General features: G+C 47.2%; 2 protein-coding genes across 17 annotated transcripts in view; both read right to left on the bottom strand.

Annotated features, from left to right (window-relative positions):
* Window positions 1-3,086, bottom strand: part of syngap1b (synaptic Ras GTPase activating protein 1b) — a 98,889-nt gene extending 95,803 nt beyond the window's left edge. For 8 of the 15 annotated variants that reach the window (XM_078094587.1, XM_078094578.1, XM_078094582.1 and 5 more), the window contains exon 1: window positions 2,714-3,085. In XM_078094587.1, coding sequence (XP_077950713.1) covers window positions 2,714-2,728 — 15 coding nt within the window. In that variant the 5' untranslated portion in view covers window positions 2,729-3,085. Of the gene's footprint in view, window positions 1-2,713 lie in introns of all 15 variants that reach the window. The other 7 variants (XM_078094592.1, XM_078094588.1, XM_040164267.2 and 4 more) reach the window with 3 other exon arrangements.
* Window positions 3,087-5,303: 2,217 nt separating this feature from the next.
* On the bottom strand, window positions 5,304-21,178 carry phf1 (PHD finger protein 1). Of its 2 annotated transcripts, none has more exons than XM_040165583.2 (16): window positions 20,945-21,178; window positions 18,603-18,681; window positions 18,431-18,512; window positions 17,666-17,752; window positions 16,620-16,714; window positions 15,961-16,109; window positions 15,483-15,578; window positions 13,149-13,217; window positions 12,615-12,738; window positions 12,033-12,100; window positions 11,571-11,702; window positions 9,888-9,966; window positions 8,650-8,765; window positions 8,173-8,259; window positions 7,407-7,776; window positions 5,304-6,523 (listed from the first exon to the last, which is right to left on the bottom strand). In XM_040165583.2, the coding sequence occupies exons 2-16, from the start codon at window positions 18,678-18,680 to the stop codon at window positions 6,452-6,454; spliced, it is 1,704 nt and encodes a 567-aa protein (XP_040021517.2). In that variant the 5' UTR covers window position 18,681; window positions 20,945-21,178; the 3' UTR covers window positions 5,304-6,451. The 2 variants fall into 2 exon arrangements, with proteins under 2 accessions (XP_040021517.2, XP_040021515.2); XM_040165581.2 differs by lacking the exon at window positions 20,945-21,178 and adding an exon at window positions 19,420-20,484.
* Window positions 21,179-21,311: the final 133 nt, after the last annotated feature.

A 21,311-nucleotide genomic window follows, 5' to 3' on the forward strand; every position in this document is an offset into this window, starting at 1 on the left:
ACAGCGAGGGGGGGTAGCAGAGCATGTGTGTGTGCTTTGTATATGTGTGTGGGTGGTTCAGCGTGAGAAAAGGGGGGCCGGGCGGGATCGACCACAGGAGAGAGAGGGGGGGGAAGCAAAGGAGAAAGAGATAGACCGAAGGGAGGTGCGAGTTCAGAAGAGAGCGAACGAGGGAGGAAAAAGATCTCGCCGAGATAGGAAGGCCCGTCTCTAAACTGCTTGTTCGTGTGAGCCGGCACTCGGCGTGAAGCAAGTGGTTCGCCTGGTACGTCGGCTGGACACTCTCGTCGATGCGGCCTCAAATGTACATCTGCAAGGCCGCCGATGGCCCCGCCTCCCGCCGCCTGGATCAATACCTCGTCGCCAAGTCGGGTGTCGAGCTCGCACTGGCCCTTCTTACCACATATCTCTTCCGTAGGTGTTGAGTCACCGTGCGGCAATAAATATCACACCGTGTTACATAATTGCCTTGAGTAACCATGGCGTTCGTAATGTACAGGTGGACGGGGGAGACGGACAGAATATCTGTTGAGCGTGTCCGCCGACATACTGACCGGCGCGCCGACTTACTTACTCATTTCCACAGCTGATTATTTCTCATAGAAATTGTCTAACAGTCTATAAAATTGCAAAAGAACGCACATGTACACGTAGATGTAACCAAAGTCAAATTCCACCAATGGGTTAGCACACATGGCACATAAAGCCGATTCTGATTCGCAATTTCGTCTTCAGATGGCCGATGTCCAATCAACAGTCCTAAAAACAAAGGATGTTCAATGACTGATTGGTAAATGTGGGAAAACCAGTAATCGCTCAATTGAGGGCGTAACATTTGGCACAACTGAAGCAGTTCTGAAGTAAACACCATAAAACCCGACACCCAATCGGTGCATCCCCATATCGTGTCTCTCAATCCGTCTAACGGCTCAACCCCCCCCCACCCCCCAGCGGTCGAACCAAATTGAATGAGACCAAACACCGGCTCAGCTCAGAAAACAATGTCTAAAATAAAACCGTGAAATCGCAGGGAAAGAGAACTCGGTGGCGTCGCTGACAGGTTTGGGAGGTGCAGCACTGTGCTCACAATTTCCTGGCAATGACTCCCAGAGTGGGCTCGCACACAAACACACACACACACACACACACAAACACTGGCAGAACATCTCACCAACATTATGCAACCAACTTATATAGCTGCACTTGCACAAGAGGGCATTTCCTTCATTATCTGCTTTGCTCCGAGGGAATAAAAAAGACCAGGTTAAATTGTGTGTCTCTTTTCCTCCCTTCTCAGATGATGAGCACTCCGGGGGGGGGCAGCGAAAGTCCACAAGCTCATGGTTTTTCAGGTTGAGATTGTAAGTCTCCATTTTGGACCCCCCCAACCCCCCTCCACCCCATAGTGTTGCAACTAGGGGTAAGGAAGCGTGCACTCGTCTCCACACATAAAGCAGCTCGCTCTCTCTCTCTCATCCCAACCGTCACATGCAGCACACCTCCACTCTCTCCTGAACCCACACACTCGTTTTTTACACACACACACACACACACACTCAGGTTCTCCTCCCTAGCCGGTGCAGTTCTTGGCATTCAAACCTCTTTGATAACAGGTACTCACACACACCACGAAGCCCCTAAATCCTTCACGGCTCCTTCAAACTTTGCACCGGGCGTTCCATCTCATTCCGGTCCGACTCTCGCTTTAATTATCATTCTGTTTGTTTTCTTTTCTTCTTCTTCAAATTAGCTTCTCATCACACACAGACGCTGCAAAATTGAACGCTTCGACTGGATGGAGGCAGCTCACTGCAGCACGCCTGCTCGCATATAGCATTAGTCACAGTTGCAGTGCAACGATACGGAGGGGAATGTGCCTTTACCGTACACTGAGGCGCCTTTCACCCACTCACCATCCAGTCTGGGGGAATAAAGGACCAAGCGAGGAGCAAGAAGCCCTCTCAATCTGGTCCTCTACAAATCTTAGAGGGACAAAGTTTAGGGGGGGGGGGGGAGAAAGAATACAGTTCATTCAGGCTGTGGATGAAAATCCCAGAATATATTGCATGAGATTGAAATCCGGCAACAGCAATATTTTCAAAGGAGATAGTAAAACCGCACTCTAGACTCCTTGTACTATGAGCGTGGCTCTCACAACATTGTTATCATTTTACGATTTAAGAATAGAATAAAAAAAACAAGTATTATGGGGGGCGGTATGAGCTCCTTACGAGAACCACATACATTAAAACAGCACATGATTATTATGGAATATAAAAGAATATTCACATCGTAGCATTTTCTCCCGATCCACACTGTGCAGCTGCTCTCAAACGAGGGGTGCACTTGCAAGAGTACACCGTGACACCAGTAGCCTTCCCATGCATACCTTATTCCAATACTATGACTGCCGCATGCAAAGGTCCATGGGGACGCACGCTGCGCTGGAACCGTGTGCGTGCGTGCGTGCGTCTATGGGCATCTAAGGAGAAGGCACTTCAGGCTATATCAATGCACCTGTTTGCCGTGGTGCCTTTAGATATGCCTATCGCACATGATACTGTCAGAGAGATAGCAGGAGAAGAGAGAGAGAGAGCGAGAGAGAGAGGGAGAGGGAGAGAGAGGGAGGATGGGGAGGAACGGGAGAGGAGGGCAGAAACGGAAGATGCAGTGAATGACAAATTAAATGATAAAATACCTGCTGGTGTCTTACCTTGAAAGGGAACATAGGACATGTTCCACCGGCATTGAACGTGTTCTTTGCGTCTCGGCGGTCTATCGGTGCTCAGAAGTAACCGGGAACCAAATTACAAATAAAACTGGAGAGAGAGAGAGAGAGGAGAGAGAGAGGAGAGAGAGACAAGCATGCGATTTCGGTTCTATTTTCACAGCTGGAGCCGAAGGAGAGGCCGATAGTCCGCTGGCATCATAATCCACGACCGTTTATGAGGCGCCCGGTTCCCGGTGCACACACACACACACACACACACAAAAATAGAGGGTTGCAGAAACGTGCGTACGCGTGTGTGCGCGCGTGTATGTTTATTTGCACGATGCCGTTGATGTGTGAGGGTGGAACACGAGTGAGTGTGTGTGTGTGTGTGAGAGAGAGAGGGAGGGAGAGAGCGAGAGCGAGAGAGGGAGGGAGAGAGCGAGAGCGAGAGAGGGGGGGGAGAGGGAGCAAACGCATGTGCGCGCGTCTACGTGTGTGCGTGGGTGTGCACGTTTTTCAATGTCTTTAGAATAAGCATGTATACATGTCATGCTCACCTCTTTCAACAAAAATAAATATATATATATATATATATATATATATATATATATATATATATATATATATATATATATATATATATATATATATATATATAGCGAGTGTAAAGTATAACGGCTATTAAACCGAGCGCGCGCAATGCCGCGATGGTTATTGCTCATTATTTCACATACAGTTTGCTTAATCTGGTGAAAAGTACTTGTGGCCAATTTTAATTTAACCCTTTCAGCAGGCTGACCATTTAAATACAAGATAACGCCCAGGCAACGACGGGCCTTTGCGTATCCGTGGCAACGCTGTTGTTTTAATTAGCCCACAACAGGTGACTGGCATCGCGATGAAGTATTCAGGATATTAAATCCGTAATAACTTCTGTTCGGGCTCTTTTATCTGGACAGGAACCGTCGATTTATTTTGACTTTAAAGTTACATTTGAGTTGACCACAACTCCACTAACACGGTCCTTTGGTTTAACGGCAGCACACGTGACTAAACTACAGGAACTGCATTGGGGTGAGAAGCCGCGGAGCCAAAATGGCGCCGAGAGCCGTTGAATGCTGCCTTAACGTGACGTGGAAAAAGTAACAACTAAACATAGTGCGGGAACCGTCACCAGCAAGCATTTCCGCTCCACACCTCCGTGGCTGCAGAGGGGCAAGTGAAGGCACCACGGTGCAGAGCCAGCGCCAACCGGTTTAAATGTTGAGGTTTGACCGCCACCTTGCGGTCAAGATCCGCAGCTGCAGGTGGCCGAGACACTAATTTCAACCCAGTGTTTTGTCTTAAACCAAATGCTATCCACTCTAAATGAGAAAACCAAGGTGACGTGGCAGGTGAGAGAGATGAAGAGACGTTCTGATCTGTACCATTGTCCTATGGGGGTACTAAAGGCTCAGAATTCCCTGGGGACATCATGCCATGAGTAAAAGGACAGTAGGACTATCAAATCGAATAATAAAATGGACACTTTTCCACCGGACTTCCTAGTCTACTAAGAGTCAACTAGTTTCCTAACCCATTTCCTAACAGTGACAGGGCCATTCTTTAAATACGTTTGACTGAACAGATGCAAAGTGGGCTACGGTGTTCTCGAAGAAGAAGAATACATTGGTATTACGTCTGCTTCCAAGAATCAAAACATGTCACATGGCTTTTTGCAGAGATGCGGTAACCATCTCCGAAGTCAGTATTTACAAATTCCATTCATTGTGTAATCTCATTGTGTGTTTGGCACAATCACAAAATTTACACCGGCCTTTCACGTTGGCCCTCTTTGTACATTTTCTTCCCCAAAAAAGTAGAAAATGTTTCCAACAAGACACATTAGGCTGTGATGTAATTCATCATCTCCCCCGTCGGACCAATTTGGCGGGATCCTCGCCATCATTGTTTGATTACCACCTACAGAGGAGGTGATTGATGGCAGAGGAAAATCAGCCAGCCTCCGTCTACCACTTTCTTAAAGGTAAAAAGCTCTCTTCCAGAAGTGATGCATATGATTACGTGCTTCAGATATGCATTGTTAGCCCTCATTATTAGCCCTATTAGGGCCTTTTGTTGAGCAGGACAGTTTTAGGCTACTGTGTAATGTGCGAGGGCAGGTCATGTGATCGGCTCCTTAATCACCTGCGGAGGCCGTGAAACCGCCTGCGGAATAAAACACGGCGGATCTTGTAAAGTGATAACAAGAGGATACAAAGAGAAGCCCGTCGAGCTCGCTCACCTCTCCTGCGACTTCCTCTCTTTGGTGACTGAGGGACCACACAGACTTCACAATGAATTCATTCCTGGCTGCTGAGAAGGTTTTGCTTCATTCTGCTATTGTGCTTTTATTTTCCATTTACTTTTTCTTAACGGTATAGCAGCGTTTTCGGCAGCTGTCACTGTCCTTTTGGAGGAGTGAAATGGTTCTGGATGAGACACAACAGAGTAAATTATCAAATAATTCAGTTGGATGGATCTGTACATCTGCAGAGAGATAGATATCAAGGAGTACCTTCATGTACTAATAGATAAGAAACGCTTTGCATGAGGGGAAACATTTTCTTTTTATTATTCATGTAACATATTAGGTGTCAACGCAGAGTACACATGTACAAACGTAATTTCTCCAAAAAATACATCAAACTGAACCTGGACTCGACTACTTAAGACTACATCTCCCAAAATAAATAATGTTCCTCAATGTTGATGTCTTCATTTCCTCCTTTTTATTTATTTTTTATTGTTTTTGAACGAATCGGGTTGAGTTCCACCTCGAGTACGACCTATCACGAGCACTTGACGGGTATAGACATACCATAGAAAACACACAAATACATTCATCACCTTCGCCTAGAGAGGTTCAACACGCCCCTTCCCCTAATAAGCTACAAGAATCACTGAGGAGGAGGATGACGACCGCAATCAACAGAATTCCACCGGAAATGTGCACAGGAGATAATTCAAAAGAGATGTCGGGTTTGAAATTAGATCTGAGAGGATTGCATCGGTTCGACTGTGAGAGTGTAAACGCTGTGTTTGTCCTTTGCTTTTGTCAACTCAAACTGCGATGCGGCCTTTCCTGAAAGATAAAACCGACGAATGTAGAGGAGTGTGTGAGTTTTATCGCACAGGTTGCTGAAATAAACCTCTGTATAAAATATAAACTCTGTAACTTGCACGCGGTCTTCTAGATTTATGTGACCTGTTTGCACGAAGATGGATTCCAACTCCAGCGCCTCAGTCGCCGTGTGAACTCCCGCTTGATGCTGCCGTGTTGTATTCTTTAAATAATAAGACTGTTAGGCCCTGGAAGAAACTAGGGGATGGAGCGAGGAGTCGGGCCTATCCGCGTCTTCTTTACCTGTACTGTTCCTTTGAACGTGAACCTGAACCTGAACCTGAACTGGACCTTTAGTTCTTCATGACATTTAACACCCATCAAAAAAAACAAAAAACAAAGAGGAAGAATAAAAAGAAACCCTGCATTCTTTCAAAATAATTTCCATTCTGATGACTTCAAACAGACATTTCAATAACATGTTTGTCCCTTTTTTCGTTTGGAATGTACAGCGACGCCACAGTCCTGTTGTGATTAAAACAACTCAACATGACGGCTGGTCCTCGTGACCCGCGTGGGTGTATCTGTGAACGGATAGAGAGCCGTCCTCTGGTCTACTGGCAACACGGCCTCGCTCATCTCTCCGTCGTCTGAATGGTCCACTCGGGTCGGCACACCAACCGGCAGGTACGCAACCCAAATAGGCACTATTCAACCACGCCAAAAAAAATAAAATAAAAAGTTATTTGACCATAGCAATATACTGTGAATATATAATTCTATCTATAAAACAAAAGCCTTCTCGTGGCTTCTATTTCTAATACAGTAGTTTAAATGTAAATTATGTATGAAATGTAACTTAACAAATAAGAAACCCCATAACAACATGTTTGCAATCTCTTATTAACATATGAGGAAAAAATACAAAAACCTCCGGAGGATTTCAGTTCAACGTCGGTAATTTCGAACTGTTTTATTCATATATGCTTGTGTGAACAGTCACATCAAATTGTTGATTTAAATGAATTTCTCAAAGCTTTTGCTCTGTTATTTGAAACACTCCCGACTGTGCCTTTAAATTTGCAGCATGTTGTCTAAAGGACAATTAAAGTAAAAAATTTATGAAATTTCCCCGATATCACCCAAGCAATGAAAAAGCAGTAATCCGTCTTTGCTAAATGTCTTGTTGCTAATCCACAGTGGACAAATAAACACGTGCGCTCCTTGATTAGCAAATTGACAAATCATCAGGAGGTTTGAGTACCTTCATCCTCACCACTTTTAAACGTGATAAATGCAAATGCATATTCCAAAGTTAACAGTACAAATACCAGAGAACACTCGCAAAGAGGGACATTGAAAAACGAGTAGTGACGTCTAACGATGCAGAATAGAGGCGATTCTAAGAGAGCAACCTGGATTTGCAACGCGTAGAGATCACCACCCCCCCCCCTTTTTGTTTAGTCTGTACTTTAAACACTGCCACGTTTTACACACACACACAGCGTTCCCTTGGCAACCGCAAAACAGTCATTGCGTCTCTGCGTGTCAGCACAAATTCACGTTCTCCCACTCCACAAGGTACTGCACCTTCCCGTCCGGTGTGACGCGCCTCGCCAAGATCCTCACCGCCTCGCTTCCTCCCCAGCTCCTGGCCCCCGAGCCGTCCCCCCCTCCGACAACCACCCCTCCTCCTCCTCCTCCTCCTCCTCCGCCTCCGCCTCCTCCGCCTCCTCCTCCTCCTCCGCTGCCCACGCCGCCCCCTACGCCCATACCGGCCTGGTACGGGGGTACGTCGCGTAGGATGAGGGGCTCCGGCTGCTTCTGCCCAGGCTGGTGCTGGTGGGTGTGGTGTTGCTGGTGGGGGTGGTGATGGTGGTGGTGGTGGTGGTGATGGCTGCCGTTGGAGTTGAGGGGGTATGGGAAGCAAGGGGGCGGCACTCTGCAGGTGTCCTCCGCGCTGGCAGACGGACGGAGACAAGCACGGGAGTCAGTCGGCAGCTTTAAACCCGGAGTAACGTGACTCTTATAGCCGAGTATCAATTAGAAGCTCAAAAAGATCCTCACACAACTGGTCCAAAGGGGCCAAATGGAAACGAGGGACCGTCTGGTCTTGTAAACGTTGCATACTGAACGGATCAACGGGGGGCGTCTAGTAGCGTGACAAATGCTAATTTTGTGTCTCAAACGGCACTCTGAAAAAGTGCATTTTTACAACCAACCCTATAGTCGAAAGAAATACATTTACGCGCCGGGAAAAGGATCGCCGACAGCTACGGTTGGGCTCGAGGGCCCCACGTGTGACTATTTCACTCCACACATGTCGCTACAAAGGAGAACAGCGGGTGAGAGAAACCTGTTGTAGTGGTGGAGGCCCCTGGAGAGGGCCGTGTTTCCGTTGTACGTGCTGTGGTACAGAGCGTACATCCGCTTGGGAGGAGAGCTGTGGACGGAGCGCACAGGGGTTAAAGACATCCACCGTGTTGCTACTTTAATCTGAAATCAAATTAGAATGAAGAACTGTTTGCAAAAAAAGGGTTTGGGTCAGACAAACAAAAACTAGAATACAAAAATAGTTTTCTTCATTTTAGTCCACATTGATTGAAAAGTAACATTTTAAAAATGTAATAACTTCAGGGTAAGATGCAAGTGAGTGTTTTGTTTAGACTTTTCCACCGCGCGACTTTGTTGATGCGCAAATGCATCCACGCTCTAAACGAGAGTACAAAAGTGTGGAAAATAAAAACGGGCAAAGGGCCGTAAACCAACCTCCACGATGCCAAATGTAATTAACTGTAAACTCACATATCTCATGTTCACAGACGCCCCTCACCTCAAACCAAGCTCCTCCTCTGACCTCCTGGAGCTGCAGATGTTGGCCCCTCCCGTGTAGCCATGGCAACATGGCCGCAGCTCAATGGGGTTGGCAGCGGCTGGCGGCGGACAAGCCTGGACACAGGAGACACGCGGCGGCGTCATCACAGGAGTCCAGCAGGTGCGTCCGGTTCCGTGGCGAATACGTCTACGTGATGAAAGTGTGTGGAGGCGTCCGGTCAGCGAGGCGGCTCAGCGCTCCTGACATGTGGACTCGCCGCCCATGAAAAGTCAGAACACCACGGCGCCTCCCGAGCGATCGGTCACCGGCGAACGCCGCCTGCGTTTCTCATCCCCGGACTGTGACTTACGGCTCCGGCCGCTATCGTTCTTCTCTCTGGAGTAACTATTAGGGGAGGAGATTATCATTCAGCGGCCTCAGCTGACGGCTGCGCCTTTAAATGGATGCGCTCCGTCAATACTCCGCCGCCAAGGTGCCAGCGCCACCTGGCCGAGCTGTAATCGACTGCAAAGTGCACTTGGAAGGGATCCCGGCCTTCACATATCAGCATTCCTCCCAGTCTCACCTCCCCCTCCTCCTCCCCCCCTCCCTCCCTCACCCGCTTGCGACAACGAACCTGCTCCTCCAAGACGGACGGAGATTAGCATCAATCAGGAGCGCCCGCACGCGGCGGAGTGAAAGGGAGAGCCGGTGTGGGGAGCATTGTCCCGGGATTACTGTATGCGCACACGCACACGGATCAGAGTGCTTCGGTGGGAGGACGCGGCGCAAAGAGCCGACAACAACGCCGGGTAAAAATAGTATAACCGCCACATGCGGCGTCGCCTGATTTCGCGGCGGTCCCCTGGGAATTGGGTTTGATGGCGGTGATAAATACGCTGCTGAACTGCAGATGTTGATGAAACACACGAGCGGCTTTCTGAGCGGTTTGGTATTTGAATGGTACGTTCTGGCGGCGACACTTCATCCCCGGCGCGAGCTGCCTTTATTCTAACCGCGTTAAGAGTGCAGCGATCACGCCGAGGAGAAAAGGCCGAGGTGCGCCGACTCGTTCAGACTGCGAGATGAACCTTCACCACGGCGCTCTGACTGACAGGTTATTTGGATCGCGGAGAGCTGTTTACCTGGATGCATTGGGGAAAAAAACAACAACAACAACAAAAAACAGCTAATCGGAGAGGCTTTGTGGCCCGGACCTCCCTCCTCGCCCCCGAGCCGGAGGCAGAGGCACTGACCTGTGTCTCCATGATGCGCCGCTTCGATTTACGCGACTCCGACCCCCCCACTCTCCTCTGACAGGGTAGTGACAAAGGGCTGGAGTGACAAAACACATAAATTAATACACACACACACACACACACAGTGCCTGTTTGCAATGTTGAGCTTGTTAGTGGGATAAGAGCCGACTGAGAGGCGTAAAATACAAGACGATAAGAGCGGTGATCATTTAGTTACATTATCTGTATGTGTGTATGTATATATATATATATATATATATATATATATATATATATATATATATATATATATTGTACACATACAGATGAGGCCAAATATCATCAGCAGTCGGTGGAAAATATGGAGAAAGACAAACCACAATTCCCACAATTTAAAAGATGCAGACTGGAATGCACGACATGCTCTTAATTTCGCTCTAATTAGAGGCTTGGAGGTAGTTAGAAATTGAAATGTATATTTTGGCTGAAAGAAAAAAAAAACAGGGTAATTAAGACAGGAAAGGATTTGTCCTCGAGGTGGCGGGAATGTTTCACACAAGCGTCCTGGTGGCTGGAGAGCTTTGGTTGGTTAAAGGGAAGCCGAGCTGATGGCGGCGTTGTCCGTCGGGGGGGAAAGCCGGGGACTTTTGTTGCATGTCATCCTGTCTAATCTCCGCACAGGCAAAAACGCCCAAATTATTCATGGAAATGATTAATAATTAGATATCTCGTGTTTATAGTTTTGTTCTGAAGATCAAGCAAAACGTAAAGCGCTGTCAAAGAGTGTACGTTACCTCTGGAGAGCTAGTTATTTTATATTTATTGTCTAGTTATTTTGCTACAATCGGCCCTTTAACCTTCAGATATTTCAGATGACATTAGTTGGATCACACTGTGTAGAAGATGGTGCCAATCAAGAGGAAATGTTGACCTGGTTAAAAATGAGTGCAGGATACTAAACAATATTTAGCCCACGCTGCTCAGTGCAAAAGCCCTTGAATTACTTCACACGTTGTGAAAAATCTGAGTGAATATAAGTTTGTGTGTCAGCAGTGTGTCTTGTGTTATCTACTCATTTGAGAAAGTAGGAATTTAGAATGTCTAAATTACGTTTCATTTGCCTAATCTTGAGACGGGGGTTGAAACGAGGTTGAACCACGGCTTACATTTTTTTTTTTTGCCTTGTAAACGTTTTGCGTTGTCTTCTTTCTAGTGGAAGCAAACGTCTTACATTTCTGTGAGAAAGAGGAGCGAAACCCGAAACGATTACAGTCAATAAGCGCAGCGTCTCTCGCCGACGGTACAGCGAGGCTCTAGATGAGCAGAGGGAACTAGAGGACACATTACCGACGATATTAATTCCGCTTCCGTGTGAGAAAACGTATTGCTTGTGTTTCAGAGACTCAAATAATATGATAAAAAACTGCAAATGATTCCACGATAATTCGGTCTGAATAAGCTCCAGCTAAACGCTGAAAATATTAAAAAGTAGAGGACACGTACTTACGTGCACACACGCACTTACGGATTTACAAACGGCAGCACTCAGGGGGGATAAATATTCTTTTAGGCGAATAATAACGCGCTGATACTTTTGCTGGCATGTGAAAACCGCCCGTTGATTGTTGGCGCGTAATGACTATCCGCCGCGCGGGAATCGAGACAGAGGATGAGAGGAGAGGCCGCCGCCCTTACGCTGACCTTCTCCGGTGCGTGATGTTGATAGGCTGGTCGGTGATGAGGGGCGACGAATCGGACGTCAGCGGAGGCGGGGCTCGCACCTGAAGCCCAAAGAGACACTTCTTCTTCTTGATCTCCTTTCCGGAGACGAACCTGGGGCGAGATTAAATACTCAGTGTGAGAACACAGTATTTCATAATTTTGTTTTTTTTCCACTAAAAGCAATTAGACCTCTCGACTGGCTATTGTGACTTAACACCAACAGCTTGCGTTCTCCTCCACCGGGACGAAATAAGCAGCGAGAAGGGTTTCATTTCATCCCGTCTAATTGGCAGCGGCATTTTATTCAAAGCCGCACGTTTCCGCTTTGCTCATTCCAGCCGGCGGCGCACTAAGACGGAGCCCTCTATTCACGGAGCGGCGCTCATCAAGACGGTCATGTGTGCTCGGTGTTCATTCCGCTCATCGTATGCGGCGGCTCACCTGTCCTTGTGGGAGTTCAGAGCGTTGAGGAGATTGTGACAGCGGTCCTGCCGCGGCGTGTCAGAGAGCTGGAGGACGGGAGGGGAATGAAAACAAAGCCGTGTTGACACAGTGGACGGCCGTCAGACAGAAAAGCCGTTAATGCGTCGGGCGAATTTCTTTCGCGCCCGACGCGGACAGAAATAACGTAAAAAGCCCCGCTGCCCGGTGATGACAGGGCAAACAATGTGCTTCAAAATGAGTTTTAAAAACAGCCGGCGTCTCTGTGAAGCAACTTTAGACTTTCGAATTGGAAATATCACAAATTGGAACATTTGCACTTAGTTTGAGGATTCATCGCTCTTGATGAGCGTTTGAGAGTCCAGGAACTAGATCTTTAAAAGATCCAACGTCAACCTGCAAATTCTTAGTGGTGTTCCCCCTTGAAGCTGACATGGAGGTCATGGTTGTTTTTCTTTTGCTTTTAAAAATGTGCTTTAATGGCAGCTAATAGGCTTCAAGTCTCAAATGCAAAAAAAAGGGGCAGGCAGGCAGCATTTCACATTATTTCATCATGGTGCTTGAACGGAGAAATATCAATACCGCGCCCAGGAGCAACGAGTCCCAGTTCTCGTTGGTGAAGGACAGGATTTCATGGTCAAAATCAAAGTATTTCCTCTTGCAGCACAGCGAGAGATGGTAGAGCACCAAATGAGCCAAATCCATCCTGCGTTTCAAACCAAACAAAAGAAAGATTAGATGTAACAAACAGGTAAAAAAGCGACCTATGCACTTTTTAATGTCTTTTTTTTATACACATTTCAGAATATTTGTGAGCGTACCTTGATATAGCGAGTTTGTATTACTTTATTGATAAATCACTACAATTAATTCATCGATACGTGCTGGGTTGTTGTGTGAAGGTCCACCAGTAGTTTTACTCTAACAAGTGAGCTACTCAACAAGGTAAAGAATGATCCGAACGTTAGCATAGCTGAGTGAACGAAAGCTATGCTAACGTTCTACGAAATAACTGAAAATGTTGAATGTCATGTGAAACAGCGGTGGACGGGAGTACTGAGAAATGATAGTTCTGTTTTAAATGACTTAGAAGTTGGTTTTGGCTGCAAACATCACCAGGTCATGGGTAGTCTCTGGATGGTCTCCGGTCCCTTCGTACACACGGAGCACTGGAACTGATAAAACCTGAAAAGACAAAGGAAAAAAAACAACATGGAAATCAGCATCATGTGACTTCTCAAAAAAAAGGGTTATTTCAGTTTGTCATTTAGTAAGAGCTGTCATGTTTGTCTTTATGGTTTGCTGCACAGGCTCCAGCAATCATTTACACCTGTAACAATAACAAAGTTCTTCATGTGCAGCGTGGTTTCGGCCTCTTTGCCTACACGTCTCTGTTCTCCAGGTATTTTATCATGAACTGATAATAAGCAGACAGGTGTGTTATTTTCCCTATAATAACATTGTGTCACGGGTCACCCTGAAAACTCCGCTCAGCAACAACGCGAGCGTCCGTCCTTCACGCCGCGTGCAACGTGTTTGCTGAAGGTCATCGCGAAAGATGAAGAGCCGACAGCAAATGCTTACTATTCCAACTGTGAACTCGGGCTTCACTCTTCCTCCATCACCTGCTCAGCAGATGTTGCACCGATCCGGCCGCACTCTCCCCGACTGTCAATCTAATCCCCCCCCCCTCCCCCCCTCCAAGACGGGTTGGGCAATAACAAGGTGTCAGGGTGGGAGTGGGGCTCGGTAGGCCAACACAGGTGGTTAATGGCCGTAATGACCGAATGGATGGGTGCATTTTATCACATGCGATCAGCATCCCGCGCGTCCTCCCCTCGGCTTATCTGATCAGCGAGCGGGGAGGTGACACGAGGTGATGCGTCTCCGGTCCCCGCAGTCAGGGAGTACATTAGCGCTGAGCTAATTAAGGGAGTTCTCCGACAAGCGAGGCTGTCACGGAGACGCCCTTGTGTGATTGTCTTAATCAGACGGGAAGCTACTGTCGAGACGAGGTACGGATGGAATATGTATATATATATTTATATATATATATATATATATACACACCTTTTCTTTGGCTTATGTGATTTTTAATCTGAATATATTTGGGTTTCATGAATGTGGGTTTGACAAAAGAGGCGATTTGAAGACGTCATTGGAAAACATCACCTCTGCCTGAGAAAATACAATGGGTGTGCTTTCAATATTTTTTAATATTTCATAAATTAAACTGTTTTCTCAATTAATCACGTAGTGATAGTAGACTATGTCAACATAAAGACATTCAATAGGAAAGTATATTCATCTCAGCCTCCACAGGTAGATTTCTACTCATTCTAACCTGAATAAGTCAACATTTGGCGACCAAAATAAAGCATGCCAACACACAAGGCACATTGCTCACATTAAAACACCAATACCAAATATTAGATCCCGATAGAAATATCAGCAAGCTGCTATTAGGTAATACTGACTTCACACACAAACAAACACACACGTGTCGATTGGCAAATGTGATGACATAGAAGCAAAGAGTGCAGCAAAAATAAAACCGTTTTACTGGAAATAAGCCATTTTCGCTTTAGCTCATAATTATGAAGGAAAGGTTGATGTAATGAGTAATAATGACAACAGCATCCACATTTAGATCAGTTGGGTGGCTTTCAATAAGCAACTCTCTCGGGTTTTGATTGACAACACAAATAACCAGAACCGAAGAACGGTAGTGACTCCGTTTCCGCCGGTAGCTATCGGTGTAGCTATCGGTAACTATCAGTAGCTATCGGTAACTATCAGTAGCTATCGGTGTAGCTATCGGGAACTATCGGTACCTATCGGTAGCTATCGGTACCTATCGGTAGCTATCGGTGTAGCTATCGGTACCTATCAGTAGCTATCAGTAACTATCGGTACCTATCGGTACCTATCGGTAGCTATCGGTACCTATCGGTAGCTATCGGTGTAGCTATCGGTACCTATCAGTAGCTATCAGTAACTATCGGTAACTATCAGTAGCTATCGGTGTAGCTATCGGTAACTATCGGTACCTATCAGTAACTATCAGTAGCTATCGGTGTAGCTATCGGTAACTATCAGTAGCTATCAGTAACTATCAGTAGCTATCGGTAACTATCAGTAGCTATCGGTAACTATCAGTAGCTATCAGTAACTATCAGTAACTATCGGTGTAGCTATCGAAAAGCTATCGGTCCCTGCGTACTGAACGCCATTGAAGTAAGTGCTTTGCAGTTACTATCCCATGATGCTTTGCAGTTACTATCTCATGAAAAGGAACTAGCTGTCCAAAAGTGTCTAAAAGTGGAAATTTGCATGAACTTAATGGGTCCTATATAAAATTCCTAAGAAATTCTTATATATTTATTCCGATGACAAAGTCATAATTCTGAATATTAAGAACCCGATGCTTTTTATTACTGAGTGACCCACCTGTCTCCATACAGCAGTGGCTTGGTCAGACACTGTGTGCAGGCCTCGTGGAACCACTGACCACAGCTTCCACACTGCAACATCTTCAGGTTCCACCTGCAGTGCAACAACACGAAAACATGGCGACACTTCAAACACACGGATGAATGCATGCGTCTAACATCTGCCACCTGACACGCTTGTATTCATGGATAATTGAGGACTGAGGGCTGATGACTGCGTCTGACAGTTCTCATTTTCTGAGCTGAAATGTGTCTTCAGGTGTAAACTCCCACCGGATCCTCTTACTGTCGTTTTATACTAAGCCAAGAAGCGAAACAATTGATAAAAAGAGTTTGGTGCAACTTTTTTTTTTTCCTTTTTTTGAGAAGACGACTTTGGCTTTGATGAGATCTTTCAGGGAAGATGTTGCCAGATGTTGAAGAGCACACGTGAGCTGTACATGCGAACGGAAACGGGCCTCCGCGGCGTCACTCACTCTCCAGGTCCGGCGCAGTAGCAGTAGCACTGCTGCTGATTGGTCAGATGCTGCGGGTCCCAGTCCAGTGACGACAGCTGGTAGGGAAGCCGCAGTTTCATGAACTGCATGAGCCGGGCGAAGCGTCCCCGCTTCAGCGCCCCGCCTCTCTAAAAAAAAAAAAAAAAAAACAACAACACGTTTTTAGGACAGGACTGATTTTGGTCGGCGAACCCTCGAATCGCTGCCAGGTCGGGAGACGGTGGGGGGAAAGCAATTCGTCTCATTTTATTGTAGGTCAGCCGTGAGAGATAGTGTCCGAAGCGGCGGATGTCTGGACAATGAGATATGGACGTTGACCGATTGACAATTAACCGGGGTGCTTTCTTCATCTCATATCTACAGAAATGGAGCATATGTGATGGATTGACTTTAAATGTACTTCTCTCAACTCCAGCGGAGTCTTTCAGCTTCATAAATATTGATTCTTCATGATTTCTTGGACACAACGTGGAACCTCCAATATCAAAGCCAGCGCCGAGGGAATTAGCGTGCTTCTGCCAGTACCGTGACATCAGAGCCGGATGTATGTGACTGAATGTCTCCCATATTACACGCTGAATGTTTGTTTGACCCCCCCCCCCCCGAGAGTGTGAGACGGGGAGATTAGCAGTCCTGACCTTGGTTGCGACTGCAAAGACACATTGCCGACATATCCACGAATCGCTGTCAGCCTCCGGTTCGATGGCTGGCGTGTGGCACTCTGCGTGATAACCTGTAATGGGAGGAGGAGGCAGAGCGGGTAATTCGTGTTTGCAAGACAGACAGGCGGAGTGGCGATAATGGCACGGCGGCTCCGTGTTTAGGGGTCCGCTGGTTTGTTTCAAAGCTGATGCAAAACATTTAGTTTGCTCTCTCCGTGTAGGGGACAACAGTACGTTTGTCTTCTTTTTACGGCCCAAAACAAACTGTCAGGAGAGCCGTTAGCACGGCGGTTAGCGCTGCCGTTAGCGCGGCGGTTAGCCGCGAGGACACGGCGGTAACATTTGCCCTTTTCCTGCGTGGGAGTCATGATGGCTAAAACTTCCTCCCGCCTGCTATTTCATCCTTCAAAAACTTTTAAAAGGACAGTTCTCCACAAACTTAAAAAAAACTGAAATGCTATTGTTGTGCCTATGTCAATAAATTGTTAATTGCGGAAAATGATATTTGGGATTTTGGGGTGAAAACTCCCTCTCCACTCAACAGTCATGTTCATCGTTACTCCACTTGGACGCTTTACCTTCAATGAGCAGAACGTGAAGAGTTTCACAGCAGACAGCTTCATGTGCAGGCGAGCACATGACTGACAGTATGATGTATGTATGACGTATGTATGATGCATTGTGTCCAGAAGCATTGTGTCCAAGGAGATGTCACTTTTAGAACACAGAATTAATTGATGCAATTCTAAACCTCTCTTTTGGTTTTGTCTTAAATGAGGTAGCAGTTATTTCAATTAGCAACAACCCCCCCCCAGTAAAGACGACCTGTGGCCTTTAAGTCTGTGCATTAAGCTTCACGCCTTTGGGCATTTTTATTCCAGCCAGAATGCAGGTGCAACAATTCATTTCTATCATTTTGAATTAATGGTTTTCAGTGTTGTTTCTGTCAAAGCTTCAAGGTCAGTGCAAGAACTGGTGGAGATGTATTGCCCCACGGCGTGCGACGAGGCGCGTTCCCTTACCGTGCCGACACTTAAGACAATTTACGAGGGGTTCTTTAAGAGGAGGAGCGTCGCAAATACAGCAAACTTCTTCCACTCCGGCAGCGACTGAGGCACGCGGAGAAACACACAGAGAGAGAGAGGCAGGGCAGGGGAGGGAGTGAATGTGAAAGATGAAGACAGAGAGAGGGAGGGGGGGGGAGAGAGCAGTCAACGGCATTAATTTATGTATATTGATTCACATCCTTGCCACCTCATTGATTTCAGTGTCTCCTGCACCCTTTCAGATTTCACTTCATTCGGCGGGCGGACGTTCAGCCGGGTCCTAACAAGCCTCCAACTTCCCCCTTCGCTTGATGTTGCGTGGAATGGGGGCGCCGTTTTCCCCCGAGGAGTCATTAATCTAATAAATTCATAAATAGGCTCTAATATACCAATTAGATTTCGGCGCGCAGCCGATCAGAATACTCAGAGCACTCGGCGTTGTAGCCTCCAACGGGACTGGGATTTCTCTGCTGCGTTTTCTTTTTTTTTTTCTTGCAGCCACAATACAGGAAAAAAAGTTTTAAGCTCACACCGGCAACGAATCAGAAAAGTGGTTCTTCAACTCATCGGGTAAAGTTTCAGAGTGGAAACCCAAACTTTTAGTGGGAGCACAGCTGAGCTCAGGTCCCAAGTCTCCATCTAAGAGCATTTCTCAAACACAAAGTGCCCCAAACAGGAAGCCGTTTTAACTCCTCCGGCAGGAGAGAGAGGGGGAGAAAACGAGGAAAGAGTTCTTCTTACACGAGTGAATGTCCTTCCTCAGCACCCAGAACTCTGAGTTGTCCTCAAATCTCACCAGACAACTTTGCTTGACTCCGTCTACCTGAGAGAGAGATGGCAGGTCAGCGAGAATGATTGACAAAACTAAATGGAAGTCTTTTCAAAATCCAGGTGAACACACACACACACTTACTCTTTTCACATTGCCGAGGTACAGTAGTCCATCACTCCATCGAGCCAACACATCATCTCCTTCACTTACTCCCCCCATCCTGAGCAGAGAGACAGAGAGGGGAGAAAGAGAAAGCGAGAGGAGGGAGAGCGGGGCTCGTGTGAAATGGAAATCCGATTTATTCGCTGAATACTTTGCAGCCGTTGCTGACAGAGGGGTTTATGGCCCCGACGTCTCGGCTGGCTCTCAAGACAGGCGGGCTTCGGTGCAAAGGGGTTAACCCCCCCCCCCCGACACACACACACACACACACACCCTCCCTCCCTGCCTCCCCCTCCTCCCCCAAACACACACCCCTCCTCCTTTTAGATCAGAGCACAGCGACAGCCTGTATCCACCACAGAGAAAGATGAGAGTGAGTACACAAGCAGAGAGCAAGACAAATGAATACTGCACACATGAAACGCACACACACAAAGAGCGAGAGAGAGAGAGAGAGAGAGGGGAAAAAACACTGCATGATGACTGCTGCAATACAGTTTGATTGAATGAGCGAAGATCAGTGCGCGGCTACTTGAAGCATCCGTCGGGCACTTTGCTGTTCTCTTCTTCTCTACCAACGTCCTTAAAAAAAACTTGAATAGGTGAAATAAAAACGTCTGTGCGGACGTTGTCTCTGCGCGCTTGTTCCCGTGCACGCACTCAAGTCAACACAGACGCAGGATGCACAACAGTGCATTTAGCCTTTTGTGAAACACACACACACACACACACACACACACAAAAAAAGGGGGGATCAGGGATATGGCACACAGGCAGCTGCGCCGGTGAAGGGTACCTGTCAAGTCGAAACTCCTTCCCGTCGGGGTCACAGTGATTCCCGGGCAGGCTGGACATGAAATGCCCTCATCGGCTGTGGATCTCCGCTGTCCAATTACTGCCCGCTCGGATGCGCAGCCTGCGCGTTTGCAAAAAGTGGATGCTGTGCATGCATGTCTCTGTCTGTGCCGAGCGCCTGTGTGTGCGCGCGCGTGTGTGTGCGTGCGTGTGTGCGTGCATGTGAGTGTGTGTCAGTCAAGCGGGGAGGAGGAGGAGGAGGTGAAGGAGGAGGAGGAGGAGGGGGAAGAGCAAACTGACTGTCCGTCCGTCTCTCAGCCTAGTTTGTCCGTCCCCCGCGAAGCCGTTTCGTCATGTTCCCGTCGCTTTCTTTACCCCCCCCCTCCTCCCAACCCCCGTCCCCTCCCCTCTCCGCCTCCACCTATTGATGCTATTAAGGCGGGTTTTGTCAGAGCAGCTGAGGAATCAAGCCGCCAGAGACGCCATCATCCCTGCCTCTCGCTCTCCACCGACTTGTTGTGACGCAGACATAAAACACCGAGATGGAGAGGGAGGGAGATACCGATGGAAGGTGGAGGGGGAGAGGGGGAGAGGGGGAGCACCTTCCCGTCTGGGAGACTGACCCTAAATCGTGGTGACAAGGTGGGATTGTGATGCCTGGCAGCGGGGGAGGGAGGGAGGGGGGGAAAAAAGAAGAAGCCAGCGGAAGCAGCGCGCGCAACGGCGGGGGCCAATTAAGTGGCCAATTAATGAGTTTAGCCGCCTCGTTAATTGGGCTCGAACAGGAGGGACCAGCCGAGTTAGGAAACCCGTGGGGGGAAAGTTTTAAAACTGAGATGCGCCGAACACTCCGCCAATGCAAATAATACGCCTCAGTCTCATGAACTTAGAGGAATTAAAAGGGTGTGTTTGCTTTTTTATATATAAAGGGGAATTAATAGGGGGATTGGACACGATTACAACTGTTCTAATGCTTAGAATGCCACTTATAGTTACACCCCAGACTGGCTGATTGCATGCATATATATATATATATATATATATATATATATATATATATATATATGCATCACAGCGATTCCTACGAAGGTATTTTTTGTTACTTATTTGTTTTTTATTTCGGAATCACCTCTCCAGTGAACCAGACCCAACAAAAAGCTATACCACATCTGCAGGACAGATGTGACTTCCAGAGGGTCATCGTCTCTCGCAATTAACATCCGGGGTGTAATGTAACGCGTGATGGAAAAAAAAAATGTGGTTCAATCCAAAAAAGAAATGACGGAGCTGCTCACACCAACTCAAGTCACACGACATTTCCCACACAGAAAATCTGCAGGCAGACCCTCCTGGTTCAGCCGGAGCAAATTAAGATCCAGTCACACACCAAACGTGCTCATTGCTGAATTCATACCGAATGCATATTTCCTGCTGCAAATCAGAGGCCCAAACTGCTTCAAGAGAGCCACAAACACATTATTGATTCACAACAAAGCTCAATTAAGGCGACAGCAGATTATACTCACAGTTAAGTTGCTTTGGAAGAATATCCCGCTGTGGTTACGCGCGGCCGGTATCCAAGCCAACGTTTTGTTTGTTTATTTGTGTGTCTTCTCTTGTTTATTGATGTCTTGCACATTACTCACACCAGCCAAGCGTGTGGTAACACCGCCGTGCGGTTCAAAATGGCCTCTGGCAGATTAACAAGTGGTGGAGTGCCAACTTCCAGCTGTGGCCGCTAGGTGGCGAACAAATACAAGGACAGCGACTGCGCGCCAGTCTGCGGGATGTTCAGGGTCATTGAGTTGAGACTGAAGGGACCGGACAATGTGACGTGATGTGATCGGACATGTAGCACCCAGCCTACATTTGTAGAGTACCTCTATTCAAGTA

This window comes from Gasterosteus aculeatus, chromosome 20, assembly GCF_964276395.1.
Source record: "Gasterosteus aculeatus chromosome 20, fGasAcu3.hap1.1, whole genome shotgun sequence".
Lineage (NCBI taxonomy): Eukaryota > Metazoa > Chordata > Actinopteri > Perciformes > Gasterosteidae > Gasterosteus > Gasterosteus aculeatus.